This window comes from Taeniopygia guttata, chromosome Z, assembly GCF_048771995.1.
Source record: "Taeniopygia guttata chromosome Z, bTaeGut7.mat, whole genome shotgun sequence".
Lineage (NCBI taxonomy): Eukaryota > Metazoa > Chordata > Aves > Passeriformes > Estrildidae > Taeniopygia > Taeniopygia guttata.
In genome coordinates, this window is record NC_133063.1 from 2,596,856 (window position 1) to 2,624,714 (window position 27,859).

The following is a 27,859-nucleotide window of genomic DNA, read 5'->3' on the forward strand; positions in this document are numbered from 1 at the left end:
CCAATCAGGGGCCGCCCCGCTGGCCCTGGGCAATGCCCCGTAGCTGGGCCAAGATGGCGGCGCCGCTCGCCCCGCTCGTGCTCTTGCTCGCCCTCGGCCGCCCGGCGCTCTCCGGTGCGCAGGCCACGGAGGGTGCGGCGGCTGCGCCGCATCGGCGCTTCGAGTACAAGTACAGTTTCAAGGGGCCGCACCTGGTGCAGGCGGATGGCACGGTGCCGTTCTGGGTGCACACGGGCAGTAAGTGCCGGACGGGGGTGACGGGGCCGGGCCAGTGGCCTTCCTGAGGTGGAGGCAGCAGTGTCCGGTCGGGGGACGCGGGGTCTTGGGGAGAAGCCGCGGGCGAAGCTGGCCGCGGGTGCCGGCCGTGCCTTCGGGCTCCACGTGGCACCAGAGGCGCAGAGGAGATACTGCGGTGGCGAGGAAGTGCCGGGCCCGCCCGGGCTCCCACCTGCGGTGCGAAGGCACCTATGGCCTCCTGCTGTGGCGGCTGCGGGCCCCGGCTAGGGGACTCGTGGCGCTGCCGGCAGGTGCTGATGTGTCACTGCTGCCGCGCTCCGGGTCGCCCCGGGCCGTGCTGCCAGACAAACTGTTGGGTTTCGTCGTCTCAAAGCTCGAAATGCAAAGGATGCCTTGGCAAACAGGACTTGGTTGAACAACGTTTGTTTCTGTGCGCTCTGGGTAAAGGGTTCCGCCGTGCTCCGAAAGGATTGTTGCCCTTCCTGAGTGTCCCCCCGTGTGAAAGGCGCTGACATTTACACTTCCACCTTCACATAGTTTCTCTGCTGTAACTTCTGCTGTTGTTTCGGGTTTTGTCAGACTTTAATTTAGTTGCTACTGCTTAATTCTTAAATATACCTTTTCTTACTTGACATTGTGATACAAGTGACACGAAAGCAACTGTCTATAGATGAGTTTTCCCCCTTCTTTTTCGATAAAATAATCCCTAAAAGCAATGTTATTTAGTGCAAGCAAATTAATCTCTCTCTGAATGTATGCCTGTTTTTCTTTTACACTGCTAAACAGAAAGTTAGAACATCTTGTTTCCTTTCTAGATGCCATCCCAAGTGCAGATCAGATCCGTATAACAACCTCTTTGAAAAGCCAGAAGGGCTCAGTGTGGACAAAAACCAAATCAATATTTGAATATTGGGAAGTGGAAGTGACCTTTCGAGTTACAGGAAGAGGCCGCATTGGAGCTGATGGATTGGTAGGAGCAGTTTCACCTAGCTGAGAAAAACAAATGTGCTTTAAAAGTGAATCTTGACTTACGACTTTTTGCTTTCTTCATAGGCAATCTGGTTTACAGAAGAGCAAGGCTTGGAAGGGCCTGTTTTTGGGGCAGCTGATAAATGGAACGGTGTTGGAATTTTCTTTGATTCGTTTGACAATGATGGAAAGGTTGGTTGGAAGGAAACTCTTGCAGCAAAGATGACAAATTAATTTCCTCTCTGTTGAGGAAGAAACTAGGATGTTGTTTTCTTACTATTCCCCTCTTTCACTTCAAAGGGATAAAATAAAACGTCAAGTTTCCCTTATGCTGGAAACACCAATTTCTATGCGTGTCTTCAGAGATGCTGTTTTTCTTGGAAGAAATCTGCTTTGAGCAGCTCAGCAGCAAAGATTTTGTAGCAGATGAGGATGACAGTTGCTGTTTCAATTCTCAATTTTCCAGTCCAGAATGATCCTGAAACTTAAACAATACATAGTAGGTCTGCTTTGGTGCTTTAGCTTTCCCTGCACAACTCTGGCTTGCTTTAGACATTTTTGACTTATTTTAGCAGAAGGCTTTCAGAAGTGTTGCTGATATTTCACTTCAAATTAAACTAATCAATTTGTGTGCCATTTCTTTCCCTAGAAAAACAATCCCGGAGTGATTGTTGTAGGCAACAATGGAAAGCTGCTGTATGACCATCAGAAGTAAGTTTATTTTCAGTGTTACTACTGAATGCTTGCTTTTGAATGATGAAATGTTCCATGAAACCCTTTGAGAAGCATTATAAAGGCTTCTTTCATATGAAACTTCGTTGTTTCCTTTACATTTGAGGGTTTCTATTTGTTGAAATACTGCTTTGGCAGTAACAGCAGAGAAATCGGCAACTGATGGATATTTTATTGGCAAATGCCCTTTGGGATGGATGATTTCAGATGATTATAGTTACAGTACAGACTATTGCTTATGGGGATCCTCAGCACACAGCTAATAATTGGTAGAAGTGACTAACTGAAAGCAAATTGCTGTTACTAAAAGTAATTGGATTAATTTTGATTTCTGATTGTTTATCAGCAGCACAATGGACACCTTTTTGGATTTCGGAGAGGAGAGGTATCTAGCTCGGTGCAGTCACTACAGCTTATTTCCATCTAGGTTCCCGGGTGCAGGAATGTATCTGAAAATTGTATCTTACAATGTATCTCAGAAAACGGATTTCCCCATTGCTGCATTCCCTCTGCACTGTGTCCTGTGTACAGCATGCAGTACTGGAGATCCCTGCAGAAAGCTCAGTGCAATTACAGAACAGCCTGGAAAAGCTTGCAGATTAAAAAACTGGGATGAGTTTACATAGTGAGAGTCAGACACTTTTTTGTCCCAGCTGATGAATCATAACACAGAGTTTTATTGATGCTCTCTTTTTGTACAGCGATGGATCCACACAAGCACTGGCATCCTGTCAGAGGGACTTTCGGAACAAGCCCTATCCTGTGCGGGTCAAGATCACATACTACCAAAAAACGCTGACTGTAAGTCTGAAATAACAGAATTACTTGTCTTTCTCAGCTTCTTAAACATGAGACTGGGTTTTCACAGAGTTGCAACAAATATGTCCGCTCCAGTGTTGGAAATGTGGAGCTTGGTAGCAGAGGTGGAAGGAGGTGCTGTGTTTGAATGCTACACAGGTTCTTTTGGCTGCATTAGAATGCAGGTATTGCTGATTTTTCCAATGTGACTTAGGAGGCAGTCATGCAAACACCTTTATGATGTGCTCAGATCCTTCTGTTGCTCTTGACTTGCCTGGAGAGATGTCCCAAAGTCAGGATCTGTTTAAGCTATAGGTGATCAAACTGCTTTTGAGCTTGGTATTTCTCAAGCTGATGTAAGAGTTGCAGAGGCTTTTATAGCTGATTTTTGAACCAGAGGTTCTTGAAATGGGGCTAAAAAACTAAAACTATTCAACAGTAGATTTAAATTTTCTACTTGGGGCTTCTCACCTCCAAAAAATAGTAGGGCTTTCAAGACTAAAGATTAAAACCTACTGGTATAAGGGAGGCTTTAAGACTTCTTAAATATTAGCTGATTGTAAATTCCTTCTAGGTAAGGAGAGAAAAATACTAATGTAATGCCAAGTTGTGAAAGCTACAGAGTGTGTGTTTGTTGGCGTCTGATCCCTTCTGGAAAGGTGCTATTCATATATTCACAGGTAGCAGCCATAAAGTGCACAGTTATCATTTTGTAGTAGAAGTTTCTCTAAAAGTAAACATGACTGCACCTAGAAGAGGGCAGACCTTGTACTGTGTTGTAATGGGAAAAGCTGCCTCTCACTCTTGAATGAAAGTTAAACTTCAGCCTCCAAGGCTGCTCTGTTCTCACCTGGGCTCTGATGCCTCCTCTAGGAACTCCTCTGTCCCAGATGTTGCTGCTAAGTGTTTGTCCTTTCAGGTATTGATTAATAATGGCTTTACTCCGGATAAAGAGGACTATGAATTTTGTGCCAAAGTGGAAGATATGGTGTTGCCATCACAAGGGTACTTTGGAATATCTGCAGCCACAGGGGGACTTGCAGGTAGAAAACATTAAAAATTATGGCAAATGCTGTGGGGACTTGCAAGGCTTGCAAGAGAGGTTGGTTGCATGGTTGGGTTTTTACTATCAGTGTTGATCCATTATACCAATTTTTGGCCATGATGATGTAATTAACCCTCCTGCAGTCCCAAATTACTGACATGCTTTGGACTTTTCCTGACTCCAGCTGAAGAATTTTTGTTTTTTCCTGATAAAATCCCTGTATAGTCTCATTCCTCACTGCACAAACACTTGTGAGGATGCTGTTTTTTGAAGATCCTTTGCAAGTGGAAGGTTGGCTTGGGAATTAGAGACATTTGTAAGGTGGTGTTTTTTTTTTTTGTTTTTGTTTTTTTGTTTGTTCAATACAGATGACCATGATGTGCTGTCATTTCTGACCTTCCAGCTGACTGAACCTGGGAAGGAAGCAGTAAGAATTTTTATGCATGATGAGTAAAATATTTTGTTGTGCATGTTATTGTATGTGCAGTACCAGATTATGGTATTTCCTCTTAAGTCACATGTGGCATTCCCGTTTCACAATTTTGGCATGTAGCCGTGCTGTCATGTGGTTTAGAAAAATTAAACTAGTATTGTAATGTTTCAATAATATTGTCATTGGTACTCTCAAGACCAGAATTCTGGAAGCACCACTGAAGCAACAAAACTCATTATGTTAAATCAAACCATGCAGTACTATAAAGTACATTTTCTTTTGGAAGTGGCAAAATATCTGTTCTCACTTTCAAGTTTCCCTACTTCTAGGATGATTCTGCACTGCTAAATAGCATTTATCCTTGTAAAACTTGTTTTAATTTTCTATTGGGAAAATTTTTTATTTTATCTACATGGGGATGTGTGATTTTTCACTTCAGCTAAATGTATGAATGTGCTGCAGTAATTTTGTCATGTGTTCGCATCTGAAATCTGAACAGGAGAGTCAGTTGTGTTAAGAGTAGGGAAGAACGTGAAAAAATCTCACATGTGCCCTTCCCTCCAATAATGTTTTAAAGCCAACACCAGATGCAGAAATCCCTCAGAAAGATAAAGATAAGTATCGAGAAGAGTTTGAACACTTTCAGCAAGAATTGGATAAGAAGAAGGAAGAATTTCAAAGGGAACATCCTGACGTGCAAGGACAGCCAGGCAAGTTATTTGAGCTATTTTTCAGTTGTCCAGGAAAACATTTGTTTTCCAGAGTGTTCAGAACTAGGGCTGATCTTCCTAAACTCCCACTAATGTAACTTACATTATTTTAAAATATTTACTGTAATTTGTCTCCTATTTCTAAAATTATCCTGGTGGTGCCTGTATTGAGGACAAAATAAATGACTGGAACCATGGTGGGAATTAGGAACAAGAGAAGGGACAGAAGGTCATGCATCTCTCTAAAGCAGTAATTAAGACAGCGTGGCCTTTTTTCATTATTTAAAGGACATCTTTTTGGTTTGTTTCTGCACATTCACAGAAAACTTTTCAAAGGTGGGCTAGTGCATATATTGGAACATGTGCTTACCATGGAAAAAGCTTTTTAATGCTTGCCTAATGCTGGAGAGACAAGAACCCAATTATTTGAAAATATAATGGAAGCCATTTGTTACTGTATGCGACTACAGATACACTGGGAATGTACTTTGGGCATCTAGACGTGAAATTTCAGGTTGTCATCTTTATTGCACAGTGATGACTGTTCTAAAGGTCCTATAGGTTCTTTTGATCTGCATTTTGGAGATACAGTTCAGCCTTTCTTTGATAAGAAATAATCCCTTTGCCAGAGTCTTTTGGATGCTGGGATGGTGAAGTTGTAGGAGAAGGTAGATGGATGTGCATATGTTAAGGGAGCAAGAAGAATGATCCATTGCAACTTGTGAGGAATGTGCACATGTGTAAGAAGCCCCTGTGTTTTTTTCTTAGCAGCAGATGATGCTTTTGAAACTGTGAGTGATCGTGAACTGAGGCAAATCTTTGAGGGGCAGAATCGAATTCATCTGGAAATCAAACAGCTTAACAGACAACTGGACATGATTCTGGATGAGCAGAGGAAATACGTCTCTGCAGTCACAGAGGAGATTGCCAAAAGAGGAGCTGGGTTTCCAGGTCAGCAGGGACAGGTAAATAAAACCCATGGTGGTTCAGAGCCCAGCCTGATTTCAGCAGTGGGATCCATTTGTTTTTTCCAAGATATGTTGATCTGTTTCCTCCCCCTGTCCCTACCAGGTTTCCCAGCAAGAGATAGAGACAGTTGTGAAAACCCAAGAAGAGGTCATTAGACAAGTAAAGGAAATAAGGTAAACACTTTCCAAATATTATGGCTGTGTTTTGAATTTTATGATTTCTGTTTAAATCCTGTGTATTATTTCAGTGGGACAGTACTGACAAACTTGATGTTGTGTCAGTTCCTTAGTGAAGACTCCCTGCATATATTTGATTTCTGTAATAAAGTCAGTTCATGCCCCAGGGATTGCTAAGGGCCCTAATTTGTCTCAAATTCCATTATTTTTATCATGAAATTCAACAGGTAAGTTCATCCCCTTTAAAAACAATGAAGTAAACCCCTTATCCTGAATGTGCTATACTGCTAAATTAGATTTGTGAAGATGCTTGTGTTTGATGGGGGTGTCTCAGTACTTCTTTTAAGATGTTTTACTGTTGCTGTCTTAATCAGGAATGACTTTAAGCTGGTTTAGCCCTCCATTTGTAGCAGCTGAAACATTACTTATATTAAAAAAAAAGGAGAAAAACAATTCCTTCAGTTGTGCTTCCCCCCATATTAGTTTAAGGGCAGCTCCTGTGATTTATTTAAGTAGGTCAGTTTTTTGTAGAATGAAGATTAGAGTGCTTCCATTTTTGCACTTGTTCTTCCACAGAAGCTTTTATGTTAATATTCTTGACAAATCTTTATACCTTGCAAGCAAATTAGATTTTCTTGTTAACATTGGCAGTCTGCCCTTTTAGTGACTACTTACCAGCTCACAGTTTGCATAACATCATCTTAATACTTTTCTTAGATTAAAGAAATGCTTTATTTAGAGAGAGAAATAAACAGCCCCTCTGTGCATCGCTTGTCATCCCACAGGAAAAGGACTTAGGGGCCAAGTAATTTTCTTGGCAAGATTGTGGATTTCTTAATCACCTGATTACAGAAGAATCTTGCATGTTCCTACAATAGAAACTGTCAGCAGGGTGTTATTAATGCAAAAGTCAATACAAATTCAACTTGATACAGCCCATGTCTATTAAGGGAAGTTATTTTGCTTTTAACAAAGTCTCGATCAGTTTGGAGGAAGGTGGGTGTGCAGGTTTCTGTTCATTATGTAGAGATGGCTCTGTTAGGAGGGAGAAGAACCAAGTGCAAGTCCCACTTGTGTTGTAACACTGTGAGGTGTGTGAAAAGACAGAATTACCATCAGTGATTATTAGGCAGTGGGCATGACAGGTTATTTAAGATAAAACCTTCCAGTGAGAAATTTACTTCTAAAATATATTATTATAACACTAATTGCAAGTCCAGGTAAATTAAAATTTGCTGACCACTCTACAGAGATTTAGGAGTGCTCCATGAAAACACTGAAGCATGCTTCCATCTGGACCAAATGGAAAGTTTTAAGTAAATTAAAAAGAAATCCAAAGGCATACATTTTGATTGTCTATTCTGTTAATAATGAAGAGATTATCATTCACATGATAAATATCTTAGCTGTAGAATAATCCTCTTTGCAACTCAAAAGAAACAGCACAGTAGGGGAAAATGATATAAACGTATTGATTACAGTTTAAGGTTTTTTTTTCTCTCATTGACTGGTTTACCTCAAACCAAATTAGTTATGAAACCTTAACTTTTTCTGGATTTAATTTCATTTTTTTGTAGAAGGAAAATGAATTCACAATAAGACAATATTAAGTATTTTGACAGTGCATATGGGAATTGAGTTCCTCACAGAAACGGTAATCACAAAACAAGGATGTATCTAAATCTTTTCTTATCCCTAAAGCCTCTTCCTTGTTTTTATTTCTTACATGACTGATTTAATTTATTTATTTATTCATTTATTTATTTATTTTTCAGACAGCTTCTGGGTTTCTTCAAAGATTGCATTAAACTCTGCTGATCCTAAAGCCTTGGCCAGCGCCTCAGGCAGAACTCTTGTTCTATAGCCCTCAGCAGTCAGGCAGCCAAAGCAAATGTCTAGCAACAGAATATTTGCTAGTTCTTGTTCTCAGTGTGACTGAGAGATGGGGCACTCTACAAATGGCAACTGTCTGCACAATTAACTATTTTTAAAAATTGCAGTTTGACTAAAGGGCTATTTCTTGAAAGCTAGTAAAATTTGCTGCCTTTTGGTGCAACTATGTATTTCAGCCTAATTCTAATGAGCTAAAAGCTGTCCAGAATAACTGCTATTTGTAGAAAAGTTGGTGTGTGTTGAAAGCTTGTTTGTTATTTGTCTTGTTTCAGAAGTTCTGTGACTGATGCTCTGAGATCCATCAGTGGGGCTCAACACCCTGGCTCTGCAGGAGTCTATGAAACAACACAGCACTTCAATGACATCAAAGAACACCTTCATATAGTGAAGAGGGACATAGAGCATTTAGTGCAACGCAACACGGTAATTTATGTGCTGGGAGTGTAACGCGGCTTTCTTTGGCTGTTAGTGAAAAGCAATGCAATTGCTCCAGCATGCAATTTAGGGAGCAATTAATCCTTCATTAAGCTGCTTCGGTAAAACTATGCTGCCTTGACCTAACTGCATGATCTGGGTCTTGATGAGAAGTTTTGCACAAAGAGCATGATTTTTAGTCTAATTTCCTGTGGAAACAAGGTCAAGCAATTAGATTTTCTAGGTGCTTTTTTTTTTTGTATTTTTCCCCCTACTTAACAGCTCTATACAGAGGAGATTCTGTGGTGCTTCTGCACACAGGGGAGAGCTTTAATCAGGGAAAACTCAGGCAGGCTCTGCTTAAGGCTTCTTAATGCAAAAAAAGATGACTGTGTTCACATTCAGGAGTACCTTAGTCTAGCCTAGGCAGAAGTTAAGCTGATGTAGCTTATGATCTGTGGTAGGTCCTTGATTAATTTACTATATTTATGTATTCTTTCCCACATAAACCTCAAGTTAACATCAGGCAATTCGTCTGAGAAATGTAAAGGTTGAATGGGAGAGTGAGATGAGGAGTAGGATTATTTTTTCAGAGTACTGTCATTTCTTTCCATCTTCTCTGATTTTTACATCACATTACAAAGCCCTTGTTTTGTAAGTCTTTTGATGGGATGTCTTGTTTGCTATTTTCTTGGTTTTTAGCCATCCACTGAGAAACAAAAGTGTCCAGAGTTGCCACCATTTCCATCCTGCTTATCTACAGTGCATTTCTTCATATTTGTGGCAGTGCAAACTGTGTTATTCATTGGTTATGTAATGTATAGGTAAGTCTCGTGTAGCTCAAAGACAGCAGGGCAAATAGTTTTAGAACTGCTGACTGATAATGTCATTGGAATGGTATAATTGTGTTAATCTTATTAAAACAAGCAATCATTCAGATTGGAAGAGACCTTGGGAAGTCTCCAGTTCAGTCTTCTGCTCCAAGCGGGGTCCACACTGAATTCAGATAGGGTCACTTGGGATTTAAACTGGTCAGGTCTTCAAAACCTCTATGAAAGCAAAATTTACCACTGTTCCAGAACGCACTGGAAATGTTGAATTATCATAATGAAGTTTGGTTTATTCTACCCCCATTCACCCACCGTGTATCAAGTGGGAACTTGATCTGGTTCAACTTTACTGTTTTGTCCTTCTCTCTCCCTTTCTCTCTCCCTTTCTCTCTCCCTTTCTCTCTCCCTTTCTCTCTCCCTTTCTCTCTCCCTTTCTCTCTCCCTTTCTCTCTCCCTTTCTCTCTCCCTTTCTCTCTCCCTTTCTCTCTCCCTTTCTCTCTCCCTCTCTCTCTCCCTTTCTCTCTCCCTCTCTCTCTCCCTCTCTCTCTCCCTCTCTCTCTCCCTCTCTCTCTCCCTCTCTCTCTTTCTCTCTCTCTCTTTCTCTCTCTCTTTCTCTCTCTCTTTCTCTCTCTCTCTTTCTCTCTCTCTTTCTCTCTCTCTTTCTCTCTTTCTCTCTCTCTTTCTCTCTCTCTTTCTCTCTCTCTTTCTCTCTCTCTTTCTCTCTCTCTTTCTCTCTCTCTTTCTCTCTCTCTTTCTCTCTCTCTTTCTCTCTCTCTTTCTCTCTCTCTTTCTCTCTCTCTTTCTCTCTCTCTTTCTCTCTCTCTTTCTCTCTCTCTTTCTCTCTCTCTTTCTCTCTCTCTTTCTCTCTTTTCCTTTTTCCTCCTATTTTTCCTCCTATTTTTCCTCTATTTTTCTTCTTTTTATTTTCCTTTTTCTTTTCATTTCCTTTTATTTTTTCTTTCTAAGCTAATTAGGATGGTCTTTCTCTTCTCCTCTGCCTCCTTGTGATGTCATAATGTTGAAATTCTGTTTGCATTGATGAAAAGGACAACCTCCATCCGTGGTAGTCTTTTTGCCATGAACTGGAACAATAATTTCCAAGACAAACAAGGAGCTGGCCCCCTCCAGTTCTTTGTGATGCGTTTGTAATTCCAGTACCTGGATGTGGTTGATCCAGTGTCTGTATCCACTAAGAAAATTAATGATCTGTGCCAGAGGGAAAAGGAAATCCCACTTAAATTCAATTCTTTCCCTGCTTAGTTGCATGGGTTTCCTTTTCTCAGGTGATATTTAGGCAAATGAGATACTGAGAAGCTTCAGAAAATGTTCAAGAGTATTTTAAAAGTCAGTTTGTTGGTTCATGTGGGGTTGTTTGTTTTGTTTTTTGTTCCTTTTGTGTCTAATGCAAAATTGGAACTACAGTGATGCTACCTGTGTCTTTGTTAATAGAAAAAAATATATTCTGGTTTTGTGCTATGGTTCATATCTTCTCTAAGTCTCCGTTGATAAGGAATGGAGTCTTCTAATCCTCAAATAAATGAAAATTTAAAACAGCTAGTTTCAAATTAAAAAGACTTGAAGAATTATTTTCTGCCTTTTCTTTCAGGAGCCAACAAGAAGCAGCAGCCAAAAAGTTCTTTTGATGACCTGTTCCGTTTGTGTGTACCTAACAGCAGTCTGTATGCACAGAAAATTCTACACTTCTGTAAATGAGGGAAATTTTAGTGTTGGATATACTTTACTATTATAAATTATTGAATTTTGTTGAATAAAATAAGTTCCCATTTAAAGTGTTGATGCTAAAAACAGGGAGCAAATGCTGAATGGGATAAGACAGTGCACCCTGTCTGTGTCTTCAGCTGACTTTTTCATAAATACTGAAAGGCAAACTCCCCATTCCTCTGCTTTTGTTAAGATTCCAGATGAGGAGTTGAAACACCCAGGCTTGGTTTTTGTTCAGAGTGTGAATTGCAGATGGATGATTTGTGCAGAAAACTTGCTACTGTGTGTCCTGACATAGCAGTTTAAAAAAAAATAAATAAAAAGAAGGTAAAAAAAATCCCAGACCTCAAAGAACCATTCTTCTGTGGGGTTTGGGGTTTTTTTGGCAGGTAAAAATTTATTATAAACATTTTCTTTGTTTACCACTTGGATTTAACAGTATAAGAATATTTTAGTTAATTCTTATTTAAAGACTTTTTAATATGTGGACACAAAGACAGGCCTTTAAGACCATGACTCTTGATACTTGATGTAAAAAAACAATTATACAGACCATGCAAAGAAAGTCTTCTCTCCCTGTTTTACAGTTTGATTTTGGGCAGTGAGAAAAAATGTGATAGTTTCTTCAAGAATGTTGTGGGGCTGATTACTTTTTTCATGGTTTCAAGTCTGTCTGTAATTTTTGGGGGAGATTTGTGTAACTTTCTCAGTAAATGTGATTGCTTTATCCATCTTCCAATCTGATTGTATCAAGGATATATTTAGTGTGTGAATTTGTCTTTACTTTTCTAAAGCTGTCTTGTGTCTTTCATGTATCAAGTACAGATGCTTTGGTTTAAATCTTGACATGGTGAGTATTGTAAACTGCAGCTATTGAGTGTTAACCCATTTCTTCACAAACTTGCTTCAGACATGTTTGTTAATCTGTAGAACCAGTATTTTGTGTCAATTGTTGTTTGGATATCAAAAGCATAAGACTGGACATGTGATTTTGATACTGCTTATCAAGTGAACATTTGCTTCAGGAAAGAAAGAAAGCAGAAGGCCCAACTTAGGAATGTGAAATTAATTAATTTTACATTGTTTACATATCTGTGGTAACTTTGTCCTTGAGTTGTATGTAGAATTAGAATAAGTATTTCTATGGTTTCCTAAATTCTATAAAATACACAAATGCATCAGGATATTTCACTTAAAACTGTTACTTTGTTTGTCTGAATCTGCAAAAATGATCTGTAATATGACTACTCTTACTGCATTTCTGCAGTCTGCTCCCTTGGAGCGTAACACGTGCTGCCAAATTCACTGTAATGAAGAACACTTCAGTATTGTGCCTGTCAGTTTGGAGAAATGATAAATCTATGCAACATATTTTGTTACTTTAAGTAGAGTGTCCAAAAAGTGAATGTCTGTGCTATACTAAGAAAATGACACTGGCTACACACCAATTAACACATCTGCAGTATGGAGGATACTCCAAGTGGTGTAGCTTTATAGATTCATTTCTAAATTTGAGCAGATTTTGCTGTACTAATGAGAGAAACCACTGCCTCAGGCTAATCAATGAATAAACAACTTTTCAGATAAAGCAGAATAACCCACTGAAATTTATCTCTTCAGTTCAGTATTTCAACACCAGCAAATATTTCCAGGTGCCTTTAGTCCAAGCTATTACAACCCGGACTCTTGTAATGAAACTTAATATATTTTCTTTTCTTAAGTGGTTCTGAAACTGTACAGTGGTGTTTCCTTTCAGTTGCAGACCTTCTTGCATCAGTGCAACATCCAAACAGAACTCCTCTCACAGCAGGCTTTGCAAAACCTCTTAAGCAGAAAGTATTTTGATACATATCTGGCAGAATGAGGAGCAGTTCTGATGTGTCCATTGGAATGAGCCTGGATTTTTGTTACTGTGAAGCAACAAAATCCGCCCGTTGCTTTGATTTAAAGCTGGAGCAGCCCATACCTCTGTTTGGTTAGAAAGAAGAGCAGGTTAGGGGTGATGTCTAGAAGGAAACTTGAAGCCTACAGTTTACCCTTTAGGAAGAGGCTGCTGGATCAGGCATGTCTTGCACATTGCAATGAGAAGTCTTATGTGGTAGGGAACAGAAGGTCTAATATGGAACACTAGAACACTGGTAACTTTGCTTCATGATTAATTTCACAGTTGTCTCCCCTTGGAGCTTCCATAACTCACTAGATAAAAGAAAAAACTCCCAACTGCCCAGCTCAAATTTAATGCTGTGCGTTCTTGAAGTGATAGCAACAAATTAGGATTCTAAGAATATTTTTTAGTCAATGTAGCCTCCTAGGTGTCTTTCAGCAGTGACAGTGTGTTTGATTCTTACCCAGTAAGATTTCACAGCTAGGAGGAAAAGACATGGAATGCAGTTGGACAATATTAGGGAGAAAGGTTATATGTGAATTGTGGATAATAAGTGTAAATATTTGGCAATGACGAGATTATGGGATGGGGTGGGGGTTTATTAAACACATGGTCACCCCTGAATCTTTCACAAGTCAAATGCACAATATGGTTTGTAAATGACCTGGTTTATGGTTTGTAAATTAACTGCTCTGGTTTGTAACTTCTGTGGGAAGAAAATCTGACCTTTCTCAATGGATCAATAACCGTAACACCAAAAAATGTCTACTGGGGTTTTTTTAATTATTAGTTTAAATTCAAACAGCTGACAGTTTCATGTTTGTTTCTGACTGATGTAAATTGATACTTGGAGTTCAGAGATAACCTTATTTGAATAAAGGTGCATATTTTTAGTAAGCCTTTTTCTTTTCATTTGGTACATGTCCATGAAATCTAAGCAAATGTATTTGAAGCATTCTTTGCCCTCAGTTCAGAGTCAGAACACTTACAGATCTGGGTTCAGTTCTACACTGGGGAGTTAATGGCATTCTGAGTCTGAATTCCCTCTGTGACTGTCACTTTTCCCTAGCCAGAAGCAAGTTTTTTAGCAAGTGGAGGACAGGAATCTTGAATTGAATCTATTCAAGCTGACAAAACCCTAAAATATTTCTTTCTGATGGTCCAGCTGCTAGAAAAGGCAACATCTTCTTGGTAGAGGGATGAAGCAGGGGGCAGAGTCCTGGTTCTTTCAAGAACACCTAAGTATTTTTGCATCATGTGACTGATAGGAACACAGAATCTAGAAAAGATTGGAAGTTTGGATGGCATTTTTGGGCCGGCCTCCCTCTGGAATTTGCCTGTTTCAAGACTGAATTCTGTGCTGGGGTTAAAGATCTATGTGTTCCTTGGGTGTGGAACACATGCTTTTATATATCAACCACTTTCATCAGGTAAAACAGGAACAGAGTCTTTAATTTTGATTTCACTTAAACTAGAAGGAAAAGACATAGATTTAAAGCAAAGGAAGTGACAACATGAGTACTTAATTAGCTGCTGTCTTGTATGTTTTCATGAAGTCTGTGATTCCTGTCATCAACAAAAAGCAGTAAGTTTTAAAACTGCAGTAGAGCACCTGCCTGGAACAGAATGATTCTGGGGGTACTGGCTGAGTTGTGCCTTTTGTCACCAGTCTGTCGTGTGCTTCTCAGCAGCTTCAGTGCCAATAGGCCCAGTAACTTTTAAAGCCCTTTTTGTTGTCTTTGATCTCAAAATTAACAGGGGAAAGCCTTTTGCTGATTGATTGCAAGGTTGAGAGCTGGAGAGCAAGACCTCTTAGCAGTCCCTCCCAAAGCCAGTCCTTGCCTTTCTCAATTCTGTGAATGCATCACTTCTAGGCACAAAATTATGTTAGAAACCTTTCTAGAGGGATCAAAGCCTACAGCAAAGTCAGGGAAGCTTCTTTTCAGTAAAGACCAACAGCACAAAGCTTAACAGGTACCACTCTCCATACACTTGGAGAAGACTGTGGAGACCCAGCACTGGAAAAATCACTGTTCGCAAAGTTCCAGCTAGGAGAATTTTAAATAAAGATGTTAAATAAAGTTGTTACTTTGAATTCATGATTCTGAGTGATAGTTTCAAAAAGAGAGACTTTCTTGTTTAGTCACTAATAAGTCAGGATTTCAGAATGTCCTGTGGTTGTTTTTTTCTTGTTGTTTTGGTTTGGATTTTTTTTGTTTGTTTGTTTCAGTTTGCTTTGCTTTTTTTTTTTTTTTGGGTATTTTTTGTGAGGTTTTTTGGTGGTGTTTTGTTTTTGGTTTTTTTTATAGTAACAGATCTGCTTTAATTAGAAAGGCTGTAATATAGATTAAGGTATTAGGCAAACTGGAATCCTCCCATCTCTCAGTTCTCATTGAAATTACGAGAGTGCTGGGTGAACCATTTAGATAATCAAAATTCCAGAATGTTGCATTAAGGCATGTGCAGTCAGTGCAGTAGGATAAGTGCTCAAAACACAAAGTCATGAACTTTGGAAACCTAGCAGTTGATTTTCTTTCCCAAAATAGTCTATGACGACCTAGGTGGCAGATCCTGGAAATCTTCACCTGAAGCTAATGATGTGACTAAAGGTTAGAAAGATAAGGGCCAACAGAAACAATCTAGATCCAAAAGGTATCCATACTGTTTTCTGGCATACAGATTCAGATTTATTCATCCTTTATCAGCAGTTGGGATTACAAACAGCAGGTGTTTTATGTAGCACCAAAGCAGGGGTCTAGATGGAGACAGTCTGGGAAAGAGCTGACAGAAACCCGAAAGAAAGAACACTAGGAAGATCTGACTTGCTTTCTTTGGGATTACTTTCTTGAAATAAAGTCATCATAACAGTGATGCCTCATTCATCTGCAAGATAAACCAACCACATGAAGAGGGTCTGAAGAAAAACCACACAAAATATTTCTGTCCAGTGGGATAAAATATTAATGGATAAAAAAAATAAGGGGTTTTGCTTAATGAAGAACTCAAGTTTTCAAATCTCAGATCTGAGGGTTTTCTACTCAACAGCCTGAATTTTGCTATTTTACTATGACTATTGAGTCAAGCAGGTTTTAAATTCAGATCCAGGGAATGTTGTGATCTCTGTGAAAGTGAGAGCAAACTTCAAGACTGAAGATGTCAAAATTGCACACTTTAGTTGATTTGTGTGTGTGTACAACTAGCTTAAAGTATTAATGGAAAAAGTAGGTAGTTGCATCTAATGATTTTTTTTGGAGTAATCGGAACCATCTGCCTCTATATATTAAGGAGTTCTTTCTTTAATCCAGATTATGGCTGACAAACTGGTTTTGGCATTCACGTTTCACTAGCACTGTGCCCTTGAGGAGCTGATGTGGCTGTAGAAACCCTCTCGGTTACAACTGTTGTGTTTGAAAACATTTTTTGTTTGGTTTTCTTGTAGTTGTTTTCTTATAGCTCCTTTTTTTTTTTTTTTTTCTTTTTTTGAGAAGATGGCCTTTCTAATGAAAAGTATGTTGAGCAACCAGGTAAAGAATTTGGGACTTGGAGGCGGAGGAGAAGAAAGCAAAGAAGAAAGCACTCCTTCTGATCCAGCAGCAGCTGCAGGAATGACCAGAGAGGAGTATGAGGAATATCAAAAGCAAATGGTTGAGGAGAAGTGAGTACCTGTTCCCTTATTATGAGTACGGGGCTGATTCTTGGTAACTTTGTGCAAATAAAAATAACCCAAGAAAAAGCAAAACATGCTGCTTTTCACTATTTTTTTTTTTTTTAAGCAGATGAATCTTTGCTAGAAAGATTTTCCAAAATAGAAGTTCCCCAACTGGAAATGGTAAAATATACATTCCCTCTTCCTGCCCCTCCTCCCCATCTAGCAACTTTCCTGTGCTTTCCTGCTATCTCCACAGCTTGATATACTGGACTCATTCCTAGGTGATATTATTTTATCTAGAAAAATTTCCCATGATGTTTGTAGTGCAGGATTTAATTCTCTAATGTATATAATTTGTCCTAGAACTCCATGTGGACTACACTTTCAAGATGTAATATTTCATTGTCCACATTTATTATGGTAGACCTGAAAAAGTACCGCATGCTCATTTACCTTGAGCAAAGGTTTAAGATGGCTATTTTTTTTCTAAAATCTACTAAATAAAGCAGAACTTTAAAATCAATGAAGTCTCAATTTTGTCTTTAAAGACAGTATTTATCACTTGCTGTGTTTATGAAAACAAGTAAAATGGAGGACTTGGTGTGTGTAGGAGTTCAAACCATGCATAATTATAAATAAAACTATTGACTTTTAAATCTCAAATGCATCTGTTCCTCTAATGGTCAATTACATAATATAGTTGTGTAAATCCTTCCTGTAAGATGATTATAGGTGCCAGGTTAATGACTGATGGAATTTGAGGTATCCAGGTCTGTATTTAGCATCAGACATTTCAATCAGGAAGCCCTGAAGAGGGTCATTTGGTTTGGAAAAAAGCACAGAATGTTTTGTTCTGCTTTCTGTCAAGTGATATTTAAAAGAGAAATGACCACCTGCTGGCAGGAAGATGCTTTATGGAGACTGAGAAGAAACACAGGATTCCTGGGATAGGGGAATGCCTGGGAAAAGAATTACTTCTATACTGTTTTTAGGTGGGGCATGTATCCTTTCCCTGCTGAACTGTACTGAGGAAGCAGGGCAGGAGTATCTATATGGGACAGTTAGAAACTCTAAGAGAAAAGATCACCTCTGGATGAAATGTGGTGCTGTGTCAGAACTCTCTGACATGGGCAGAGCATGGTCCTGTTTCAGTACTCCATGGATTTTGCCCAGTGTTCAGCTGTGCAGGAATGGAGACCAGAAAAGTAAAGCATGCCTTGCTGAACTTGTGCTCAGGCAGTTTTGAACTTGTAACCAACCAGGCTTTGGGTACTTCTCAGATTTTAGGTTTGTTTGTGGGGGTTTTGGTTTTAGAGGGAGAGAAATCCAAACAGTCATTTTGGAAGCAGAGGAAAAGTAGTATTTCATTCTGGAAGTAGCTTTTATGTGCCAAAATACCTATACCGAAACAAGATCAATTTTGCAATAGAACTTCCATGAAAATGCTACTGGGGAAAAAAGAAATTAAAGGGCGGGGGGGTGGGGGGGTGAAAGGTGAGTGTTATCAAATGTTACCAAAAATCTCTGAGGAGACATGTTTTGCAAATAAATGCATATGTAACCTAAAAAAAAAAAAAAAAAAAAAAAAAAAAAAGGTGCAGACCAGTTCTTAAATCTAATGAAAACATTTTATAAAATTATAGATGAAGTCACTAGTCTTCCATGTGGGGAAGCTTTAGAATTCATTGCCTTCATGAAACAATGAATGCACAAACAAAGACCAGGAAAATTCACAGGTGACAGAAGCACAGGAAGTGTGGCCCCTTGGCATCACTTTATTGGCATTGCTCCTTTTTTGCCTTTGAACAAGTTACTAATCTGGGGAATAACTCTCATGTGTAGCTTTTTGCACCCAAGCAACTGGTTTAGTGCCAAAGATTGTTTTTATTAGCATCTTGAAGGAACATTTTTTCTGATTTCCAGGATGGAAAGAGATGCAGCATTTGCACAGAAAAAAGCAGAGCGAGCTGTTCTGAGGGTTCACCTGAGAGAAAAGTACAGACTGCCCAAGGTAAGCCTGCAGCTCATGAGCTCATCTAGTCCAGAGGCCAAATTTCAACCAATTTTAAACTGCCCATTCCTTTTTCTTTAGTGATCTTAGCACTGTCAAATCTTTCCAGGAAAACCAAAATATTGAAAGCAAAAGCTTCAAGCTACTTATTTTAAATAAATTTTTTAATTATTGTGTTATTTTGTAAGCTAAGCAAAAGCTTCAAGCAACTTATTTCAAACAAATTTTTAAATTATTGTCTTATTTTGTAAGCTTCTGCCATGGGCAGCAGAGAGGTAATATAGGACAGAGTACTCTTTCCAGGGGTTTGTATCACACATTTGCTCTGACCTGTCACTGCTGGGAAGAGGTTGGCATATTTCATTTATACCCCTCAAGGATATGTGGTTCTTAGCAATTTGAGAGTTTATTTGTATTACTCACCTGCCAGCTCTGAGTCATTACTACTCATGTTCTGATCAGTACTTTCCCGTGCTTTTTGATTAAAACAGAGGAAGCTGAAGAATCTAGATCCTGTAAATTTAGCTACTAAAAATGTAGTGCTTAATCCAAACAAGTCATTAGGGACTCATCATCAACAGAAAGAGACCAGCACTTGTAGCCTCATCTAGCCAAACTTTTAAATAAGCCTTTAAGGTGGAGTTGGGTCACTTCCCAGTGGCTGTGTCTCTTCCAGAGGGAGGCCAGGTGACATCTGAACTCAGGTAAGATGTATGCCACCCCTAAGAGCCTGGTTCCTCTGGTGCTCTAGCTGGACAACATACCCTGAGGATGAGTTTAATTACAGAAAGATTAATTATGCAAAAAAATTAAGTCCAAGATTTTAAGTGATTGATTGGATTGGAGGCCTAAGTCTCTAAACACCAGCATTTTAATAAGCAGCTGAGGAGTAAAATATCATTAGGCTTTGCTTACCTTTTGGAGGCATAGGCTGAGACAGCTCCTGAACAGCATTTACCCAGTGTCTTGCCAGCGCTTTCAAAAGGAGCTGCTTTGGAAAGCTCCAGAACACTTGAGTGCTCAGGTCTCAACTGAACATCAGTGGAGCTGGGTGGCTCTGGTTTTCAAATTCTCCCACTTGTAGTGATTTTTACAGCTGGAGATGGTGTCCAGGTCACCAGTCCCCCTTGGCTGAGCACCTCATAGACACACAAGTATGCAGTGGGGATCTGACCCATCTCCAATAGGATCTTGGCTTTGGCATGTACCAAGCACTCTCTGGAGCCATATATCAGTAACAACAATAGAAGACTTGTCTCCAAGGTAGGAGAGTAGCTCTAAGCCAGAAAACAATATTGCAGAATACATTTTCCTGCTTTTGTTTCTCCCTATATAGCATTTTTATGGTTTTCATCAGCCCCAATGAAAACATGTTCTAGCAGGAAGAAAATGAAACTACTATATGCATGCTAACATGTCCCTAAAACAAAAACAAAACAAAAAAAAATTCAGTGCTGTAATACAACATTCTGGCAGGAATATGCTCTTAGACTTGTGATAATGCATTAAATATCTTGAAAATTGAACGTCATTTCAGGTAGCCTAGTATGGTCTAGAAACATTGAATATTACCAGTATCAATCACTAGCAAGCATTTTAAGTAAAAGCATGAAATTCAGGACTAAGCAGGGCCCCCCTTTGCCATGTAAAATCTAAAGCTCCATGCTATCTGGGCCAGATTTATAAGAGAAAGTAGACCCTTAATGAACCTAATCCTATTAACAGAGTTGTCAACTTAGGTTTATCATCAGAAAGATGTTTTTAGCCATGAGACATTTGATCTATGGACAACTTTTTCATCTTTGGCGTATTCAGTGCATCACATTAATACAAAACATTTAAAAATATTATATAAATACAGACATAAATATTTTAATAACTGATTTTTTTAAAAACTGACCAAACTCTCTTATCCACTTGCTTCTTTTTTCCTGAACTGGGATTCAGTAATCAATGAACTGCTGCAAGGTCTAAACATAGGGGCATGAGTTGATGGTGAGCTGTGGAAAAAAAGGGGTCCCAGTGCAGATGTCAGGAGAGAGCAGTCCCCACTCACCAGCTCTGTGCTCCAAGCTGTGATCTCTGGATTCTCTGAGGGTGTTTCTGGGGAGGAAGGCTGCTGGTTCCAACATTTGGCTCCTTGCACTGCTTGTGAGGTACTTGCGGCCCTTCAGTGGCATAAGGACAGTGGTGCTGCTGTGTTGCTAATTTAAGTCCCACCTGCAGGTCAAGGCAAGATGAACTCTGATTTTATATGTTACTGGTGCATTGTAGGTGATGAATCACAGGATAAGGTCTGGAGTCAGCTACCTAAGGATCTCTTCACACAAGCAGAGGTAAATGTTATGACAGGATAAGTTAGGCATAAGGAAAACAGTACATCACACAGGGATGCTGGAAAAGAGTTTGATTCTCTTGCGGATTATTCTGTGAGCTTTGATGTTTTTTGTTTACAAGTAGACTTCATATAAGCAGCGTTGAACCAGCATTTGGTCTTCTTTGCTCCTTAAGTTGCACAGAAGACTTTAACATCGTTGTTCAGAGGACCAAAAGTGGTGTTTAACAAGCAAAACCAAACTTTTATTGTTCTTCTCCCCTCCTGGAGGGCATTGTCTCCCTTTGAGGGAGCTTGACAAAACTTTTACTGAAAAAAGCTATCTCCCTGAGGGACATTGCTTTTCCTGTGGGCAGAGCCTGTGTCTCCCTGAGGAATACTGCCTTTCCTGCCCAGCAGACATGGAGCTGTCTCATGTTAAACTGTATCCTTTACCCGTGGGAGCCAGAGAAGGAATTTCCCCTGCGATATCAGATGGTGACCATCTCCTGCTTGCAGTATCTTAATCCTTCTCCCTCTCTCTCTCTTTCTCATTTCTGTACACACTTAATGCTACAAAATAAAGTTGGTATGCTTGAACTGGATCCTTGCACCTTAATTTGGGCAGAGGACTTTACTGTCAAATTGTAACAAAGCAGATATTTAGACAGTTTTCTGCTCACAACTACCTGTGTATCGTTGTATATGTATAGAACTCTATTGCATCTACAGCAAAACAGATATGGGACTGACTACATCAGATGCATAATCAGGGTCAAAAAATATTACCATGCACTCAGACTCTATCGCCTATGCTGTTGAATTGTCAGAATAATGTCTGACCCAGTTTTGGCCTGGGCACTCTCCCAAGCAGTTCCCACGGCCAGTTTGGGAGTTAGGACAGGCATTTCCAATCGGCAGTTAGATGGGACCACCCTGTTTGGTAGGGAGAGAGTTCAATAGCATCCCAGTGGGTTTTTCCAGGCCAGCTGGCCTTGGGGCAAGAGACCAGTGCCAGGCATATTTAATTCAGTAAAATAGATGTTGTTTCTGTGTTCACTTTTCCATTTCAAATCAAAGTAAACAAGCATCAAACACTCAAATTTTACAAGGAAGTGAAGAGGCCATACATGTATAATGTGCCTCTTTGCTTCTTGTTGAGCAACCCCACCCTGCAGAAGCTTGTTTTAGGTCTATTAAAGCTAAATGCCAAGTGGGTAGAGGCAGCTGGCTTGGGCAGAATTGTACTGCTTTAGACTGTATCTCAATATATATTTTTTTGGTCAGAGAACACTTTGAATCCCCAAACTGTTACACATCACATCCATACTTCCACAGGACAGCAGGCTTTGATGCAAGAACATGCCAGACAATTGTTCACATTGCCAAAGATGTGAATCACTACAGTAGTGTGCAATGATGATGCCTTAAATTAGAGATAAGTCTAAAGTAAAGCATATGTGTGATTGTCTGATTAAGGACACTATATCAGTAATTAACATTTTTTTATTATCCTCTACTGCTACTGGTGAGGATTTCAAAAGTGCTAACTCCTTTCATAGCCATCAGTTGCTGAATAAAAGCTTAAAACAATTTTTCCTGCTACACAATCAATAAAAAATACCTCTTCTGTTCGGGAAATTGTTTCTAGCTCCCACAGATCTGACTCCAGCAACTCTTACCAAAAAGGTGAAGAGATGCCCTCACCCATTTTCTCAACATAGCAGTAGCAATCCTGCTAGAGCTCCCTACAGTTTCACAGGAGATATGGGGGGAAATCAGATTAAAGGGATGTACAGTAATTGCAAACATAAAATGTAGAAATATGGAACCATAAATAGTAGTTATTCAGCCGACCACCCCCAGCCTGCCTGTCCCCGCCAAGGCCTGCAACAACAGAGACATTGCTCATATATGTCCTTGCATTCATTTGTCCTTTCATTCATGCAAAACCCAGACCCCTCACTCTAAAAAACACCTCCTGCTGATAGCATTGCTGCTTATTCATATCAGGCCTTTGCTGCTGTCATGGTTAATTTTGGAGATGTAATGAGGCATTAATGCTTATCTTTGATGTGTGAACTGTGTCGAAATATCCTGTTCTTCTGAGCTCTGGCTCCATCAGAATCCACCAGAAAATGTGAACAAAATCACCATTGTTTGAAAAATTGACATAATCCCACTGATGGAGTGTTTCAGTGGGCAGGCAACTGCATCTCAGCTCTTTTAATTTCTTAACCAGTTTCTTCTCCTGTCTCCCTTTGCTTTCTCAGATTCACAACCAACTTCCCTCCTCTCTGTTGTTGTCCAAGTCCTCCTATTACCCCACTTACCAGCACTGCAACACTGATTATGTGCCAGGCAGCCCCTGCTCTTCATCACAACTCAGAGAGGCCAACCAAAGATCCAGATAGAGTTCAGACATGATTTGGGAAGATGGGGGACCCTTTTTCCAGTAATTCATTCTGAAGTTTAATGCATCTTTCTTCCAGAAGGCTTCAGTTTAGTGCTGATACCTAAAAATTCCCCCCACCCGCCCTGCCCAAGAATCAAATGAGGAAATGGTACGACAGCTCTTCTAAAGCTTTTGTTTCATTGACCACAAGCTGACAGGTACAGCACAGCAGCTGACAGGCTTGGTAGTGTCCTGCAGCATGGTTTGGGGGGCCACAAATAACTTGAAATAGAATTCCTGCACCATCAGCACGGCAAAGGTTTCTAAAATGGCAAGTGACACTGAGGGCTTCAGTTTTGATGGTGCGGAAGCCCTTCAAAGAAATATAATTGACATTGCCCAAAAAACCTTCGACCTTTTATGCAGGCTGATTGAGGCCCTGAATTCACAAACTGCACACAAAAAAAAAAAAAAATCGACTGAAAAATCTGTGCATGTTTTGGCTCCCCCTAAAAACCTAAAAAACAAGAAAACAAGAGGGCTCACTGGTAGATCCTGGGAGAGCAGAAATACTCTTATCTGCTGGTTTTGTTTCCTGCTTTAGAGTGAATTGGATGAGAATCAAATACAGATGGCTGGAGATGATGTGGGATTGCCAGAAGACCTTCAGAAGATGGTGGCAGAAGATCAGGAGGAGGAAGAAGACAAGGACTCTATCCTGGGCCAGCTGCAGAACATCCAGAATATGGACATGGATGCCATCAAAGAAAAGGCACAAGCCACCTTCACTGAGATGAAACAGGCAGCTGAGCAGAAATGTTCCATGATGTAGATGAGCTACCATTGCCCAAAGGCTGTAACTTCAGTCTTGTGTTACTGGAGCTGCAGAGGGACAGCAGGCAGAGAGATGCACTTAGCTCTATAGCATTCAATGTAAATATAGAAAAGTGATGAAAGAGAGACTTAAAACCCTGAGGAAAGAGTAAAAATTTACCTGCTGGGACTGCCTAGAGGGAAGTTAGAACTGATCCTCAGTTTTGAACATAACTTTTTCCCCCATGGAAAAAATGGCTTTAAAGAAGTTAATATTGGGGGAAAAATGTGCCTTTTTCCATTTTTTCCACATGACTGAAATGCTGTTAAATGTGTATGTTCAAACAAAATTGTACTTCTGATACATCACATAGAGGTAACCACTCATTTAATCCTGCTTTCAGAAATAAACACATATATTTCTTATAAGAACACATCTGTTTCAAGCATCTTGAGGCAAACACAGTGTTCAGATATTGACATTTGCTGCAAAACCTTGATTTTTAAAATCGTCTCTGAATTAAGTGTAGCAAAAGGCAAAAAGCGAAGCATGTAACTCAACAGTGTGGGTCAAAAATATTGTCATATACACTGAGTGGGAACCTGTAGGAAAGTAAGGCTTGCTGGCCCTCAGTCCTGCTCTGGAGCAATGCAGGCTTCTCCAGTCTGCATTCATCTCCCAGCCTCTCAAAGACACTTCAAACATCAAGGGACAGCAGTGACTCTCTGCTTGTCTGCTCTGTGTGCCAAATTCTGGGGCTGGGGGTACTGGCACAAGTCTAGAACCAGCTCCCCACACTGATTCTGGGAGTTGTCTCCACCGAAGGCTAAACATAGAAGGGTAAGCCAGGGTGGGGCACCTAAACCTGAGGAAAGGCATAGCTCTCACTAATGTTAAATCTCCCTGTGTCTATGGGACATGCAGGCTGCTACTCTCAAGAAATTCTATAAAATTAATGGCTTTGTAAGTTCTCCAGGAGATAGCCTGGAAATTACATATTTGGAAATGAATACATGTAGCACCTTCCTAGAGGTTTCTAAGTTTCTTTCTCCCTCTCTCTCTCTCTCTCTGTCTCCAGCCAATCAAGTAAAAATAATCCTTTTAAATTAACAAATTCACTAAGTCTGATTTATCTCCTTTCTTTCCCTTTTCCTTCTTTCCTTGCTTGCTTCCTTCTTTTTCTCTTTGTCTTGTCTTCCTCCCTGTAGAGGGGTCAGCAGTCACCCACAGCTACACCAGGACAGTGACAAGGTGCAGACAGGCACAGCATCTCAGGGAGGATGTGAGCCTGTGCTATGCCTGCAGCGTTTTACTGGTGACTTGAAAAGGAAGCTGAATTCTCCTTTTGGCAAAGTCACCTCTGTGGTGAGGCAGAGAGAAGGGCAAGGGAGAGAGGTTCCCCCCTCCCTCCTGCTCCAACAGCTGCTGGGTGCCAAGGCGGCAAGGGAAAGTCCCCCTACGATCTCCTGGTGCACTGGCACAGACACTGAGATACAGAAGAAGGACAGAGAAAAACTGCTGCCTTTAAAAATCTCATTACCACTGACAGTCACAGTGGTGCCTGCCTCCACGTCTGCAAAAAAACAGAGAGGGCAGCATGCAGCTTTGTGTGTTCATCACATATGGATCGTGGTTAATTATGTCAAATTACATTTATTTGTCTGTCTTTTAGCTATTTTTGACCAGTATCCTTTGTTACATTTCAAGTTGATTGCCAGTTTTCCTAATGTTTCTGCTGAGCACACAAACACTTTCTAAAAACACTCCTCCCAACCTTATGCTAAATGTTCTCATTGGTAGGTTCTAGTTTCCCTGAACACAGCTAGTTTGCTAGCAGTAAAAGGAAGCTGAGATTCCTTCCTACAAATAGAGCTTGGGAAAGTTCTTTCATCAATCACTCATCAAATATAAACTGAACAGACTTACCTGAAAACCTGTTACCCATTTTCTTCTCCGTTAAGAAAATAGGCATTTTTTTGTTGCTCATTTCCTTCTTACCTAGGAAACACAGAGCTGACAAGTTCTGACCTTCCTTGCTCTTTCCAGAGAATGTCCTAGTGCATTAAATGGCTCTCATCCAACAGGTAATTTCTTTAGTGGACAAAACCTATCTTCAGCAGGTCCCTCAAGTATCAGAGGTATTTTGCCTAAAATCACCAACACTTCTGATCTGATTTTGTCCTCTTGGGATTCTGCTCTCACATGGCACTGCAGAATCTAATTATCTATGTGGAAAGACAAGTGGGGTCCTTTAGGAGGTCTTTACATAAAGTAGATATAAGAGTCACCAGCTCAGCTCAACCAGCCTGAAGTTTGTGAGGCTTAATGCATTTCCATCTGCATTGGTATAAATCTGGGTGGTGTCCCCACACTGTTGTGTTGCTTTACAGACCGAATTGTTCTATCTATAAAACACCAAAATAAACAAGCCTAAGGGTTTTGACCTTTGAATTAAAATGTGCTTGGGACATCCCAAAAATCTTACTGAAAGCATCTGGTGCTTTAAAGGATCTAATAAAATTTGTCAGCAGATATAGGATCAGCATTTTCACAGTTTAAAGGGTCAGAGAAGAAAGTACAGTCAGAATCACCAAACAAATTATTAATGAGATTCCAAAAAAAGTGTCAGGGCTGGCAGAGACAAGCAGGACTGGGAGGGGGCTTGGGACTGACACAAGATGGGAGCCCAGCCCCACTGAAGTGCTGCTGGTACAGGAGTGAGCTGCCTTGTCACCACTGTTAGACCAGAGCTCCCACATTTAGTCTGGAGTGGCAGAGCCAGGGCAGGGGGGCAAATCTGTGCTGCCCTCAGCAGGAGCCTGATCTTCAGCTTGCTGAAGGTGGCTGCCTGCTCCTGGCAGCACCTGCAGGGCTCATCCCTCCAGCACCGGCTGTTCTCATCTTCAGCCACCAGCCACAGGCCTGGGGAGGCACATGAGTAGGAGGTGGTGAGGCCACCCCACATACATGCAGCTCTCAAGGTGCTTAGCCCTGGGGACAGGTCACAGGGCAGCCACTGCATGTGCACATGTGCTGGTATGAGAGTCTGGGAATCTTTGTGTCCATATCTGTGCACAAATGCACATGTACACGTGTGCCTGCAGCAACACACATGTGAGAGTGGACAGGGACACGTCTATGTGTCCATGTGTCTTTGTCAGGAGCAGATTAAAGGGTTAGGTCACGTGGCAGCTACTGCTCGATGGACCCTACCTGGGATTTGGGTTCTTAGTGTTAATAGGATCGCTGTAGCTCAAGACCCTCATCCCATCAAGATAAATGTCTCTAGTGCCCACGCTTAAGCAATCCGAATTCAATTAGGCTAATTGGAAAACAAGTAAAGAAGGATTGTGTTAATATAGCCTTATAGCATAAACCTCCCCTCCTTCCCTGTGAGCATGGCAAGTCTAAATGCCAGCACCCTCACACCCAGTCCATGGTGCTTCCACCACAAAGGGCTGCCTGGCTCCCAGAGCCTATTCCATACCCACAGCCCGGACAGACAGCAGGACAAGAAGATCTCTGTGCAACTCCTGGGTGCCAGACAGGACTCTGGAAGGTGGAGAAAACAGCTGATTGATTCTCCTGGGCAGATCAAGCAAAGTCTCAGCAGAAAAGCAACAGAAGTGTGAGCAACACAGTGACAGGAGGAGACAGCAGCTTCCTCATGCATAATGCTTTCAAGAAGGTTCTGAAACTGCACCCTTAGGTGGAATTTTTGGGAGGAGAAATTCCTTTTTTCTGGTTGTTTTTAACAATCTGCTGGATGATACAGAGCATGAAAACTGCAGGAGGGTGCAGGTTCTCTCTAGGTGAATATTCCCTCCTTTTCCTTGCTTCCCTCCTGTTGATTTGCAGTCTGA

The 27,859-nt window shown here is 40.5% G+C and overlaps 1 protein-coding gene and 1 long non-coding RNA gene across 7 annotated transcripts in view; one reads left to right on the forward strand and one right to left on the reverse strand.

Annotated features, from left to right (window-relative positions):
• Positions 1 to 24,429, forward strand: LOC100220399 (protein ERGIC-53). Of its 4 annotated transcripts, none has more exons than XM_030258641.4 (14): positions 1 to 237; positions 1,053 to 1,207; positions 1,291 to 1,398; positions 1,856 to 1,917; positions 2,640 to 2,739; positions 3,656 to 3,779; positions 4,150 to 4,208; positions 4,792 to 4,924; positions 5,693 to 5,889; positions 5,996 to 6,066; positions 8,235 to 8,385; positions 16,302 to 16,468; positions 18,386 to 18,473; positions 23,787 to 24,429. In XM_030258641.4, the coding sequence occupies exons 1-14, from the start codon at positions 33 to 35 to the stop codon at positions 24,012 to 24,014; spliced, it is 1,848 nt and encodes a 615-aa protein (XP_030114501.1). In that variant the 5' UTR covers positions 1 to 32; the 3' UTR covers positions 24,015 to 24,429. The 4 variants fall into 4 exon arrangements, with proteins under 4 accessions (XP_030114501.1, XP_030114502.1, XP_030114505.1 ...); XM_030258642.4 differs by having other exon boundaries at positions 5,696 to 5,889; XM_030258645.4 differs by lacking the exons at positions 16,302 to 16,468; positions 18,386 to 18,473; positions 23,787 to 24,429 and adding exons at positions 9,079 to 9,200; positions 10,813 to 13,710 and having other exon boundaries at positions 4 to 237.
• LOC140681706 (uncharacterized) overlaps positions 18,327 to 27,859 on the reverse strand; it is an 18,942-nt gene continuing 9,409 nt past the window's right edge. For all 3 annotated transcript variants that reach the window (XR_012052808.1, XR_012052809.1, XR_012052807.1), the window contains exons 4-5: positions 20,530 to 20,693; positions 18,327 to 19,893 (exon numbers count right to left, since the gene is read on the reverse strand). This is a non-coding gene — a long non-coding RNA (uncharacterized lncRNA). The remainder of the gene's footprint in view (positions 19,894 to 20,529; positions 20,694 to 27,859) is intronic.

Bases quoted from the DNA above. Each gene is read 5' to 3' on its own strand.
- LOC100220399 (XM_030258641.4), top strand. From the start codon at position 33: ATGCCCCGTAGCTGGGCCAAGATGGCGGCGCCGCTCGCCCCGCTCGTG. The intron at 238-1,052 runs GTAAGTGCCGGA...TTTCCTTTCTAG, and splicing joins GTTCTGGGTGCACACGGGCA to ATGCCATCCCAAGTGCAGAT. The intron at 5,890-5,995 runs GTAAATAAAACC...TGTCCCTACCAG, and splicing joins TTCCAGGTCAGCAGGGACAG to GTTTCCCAGCAAGAGATAGA.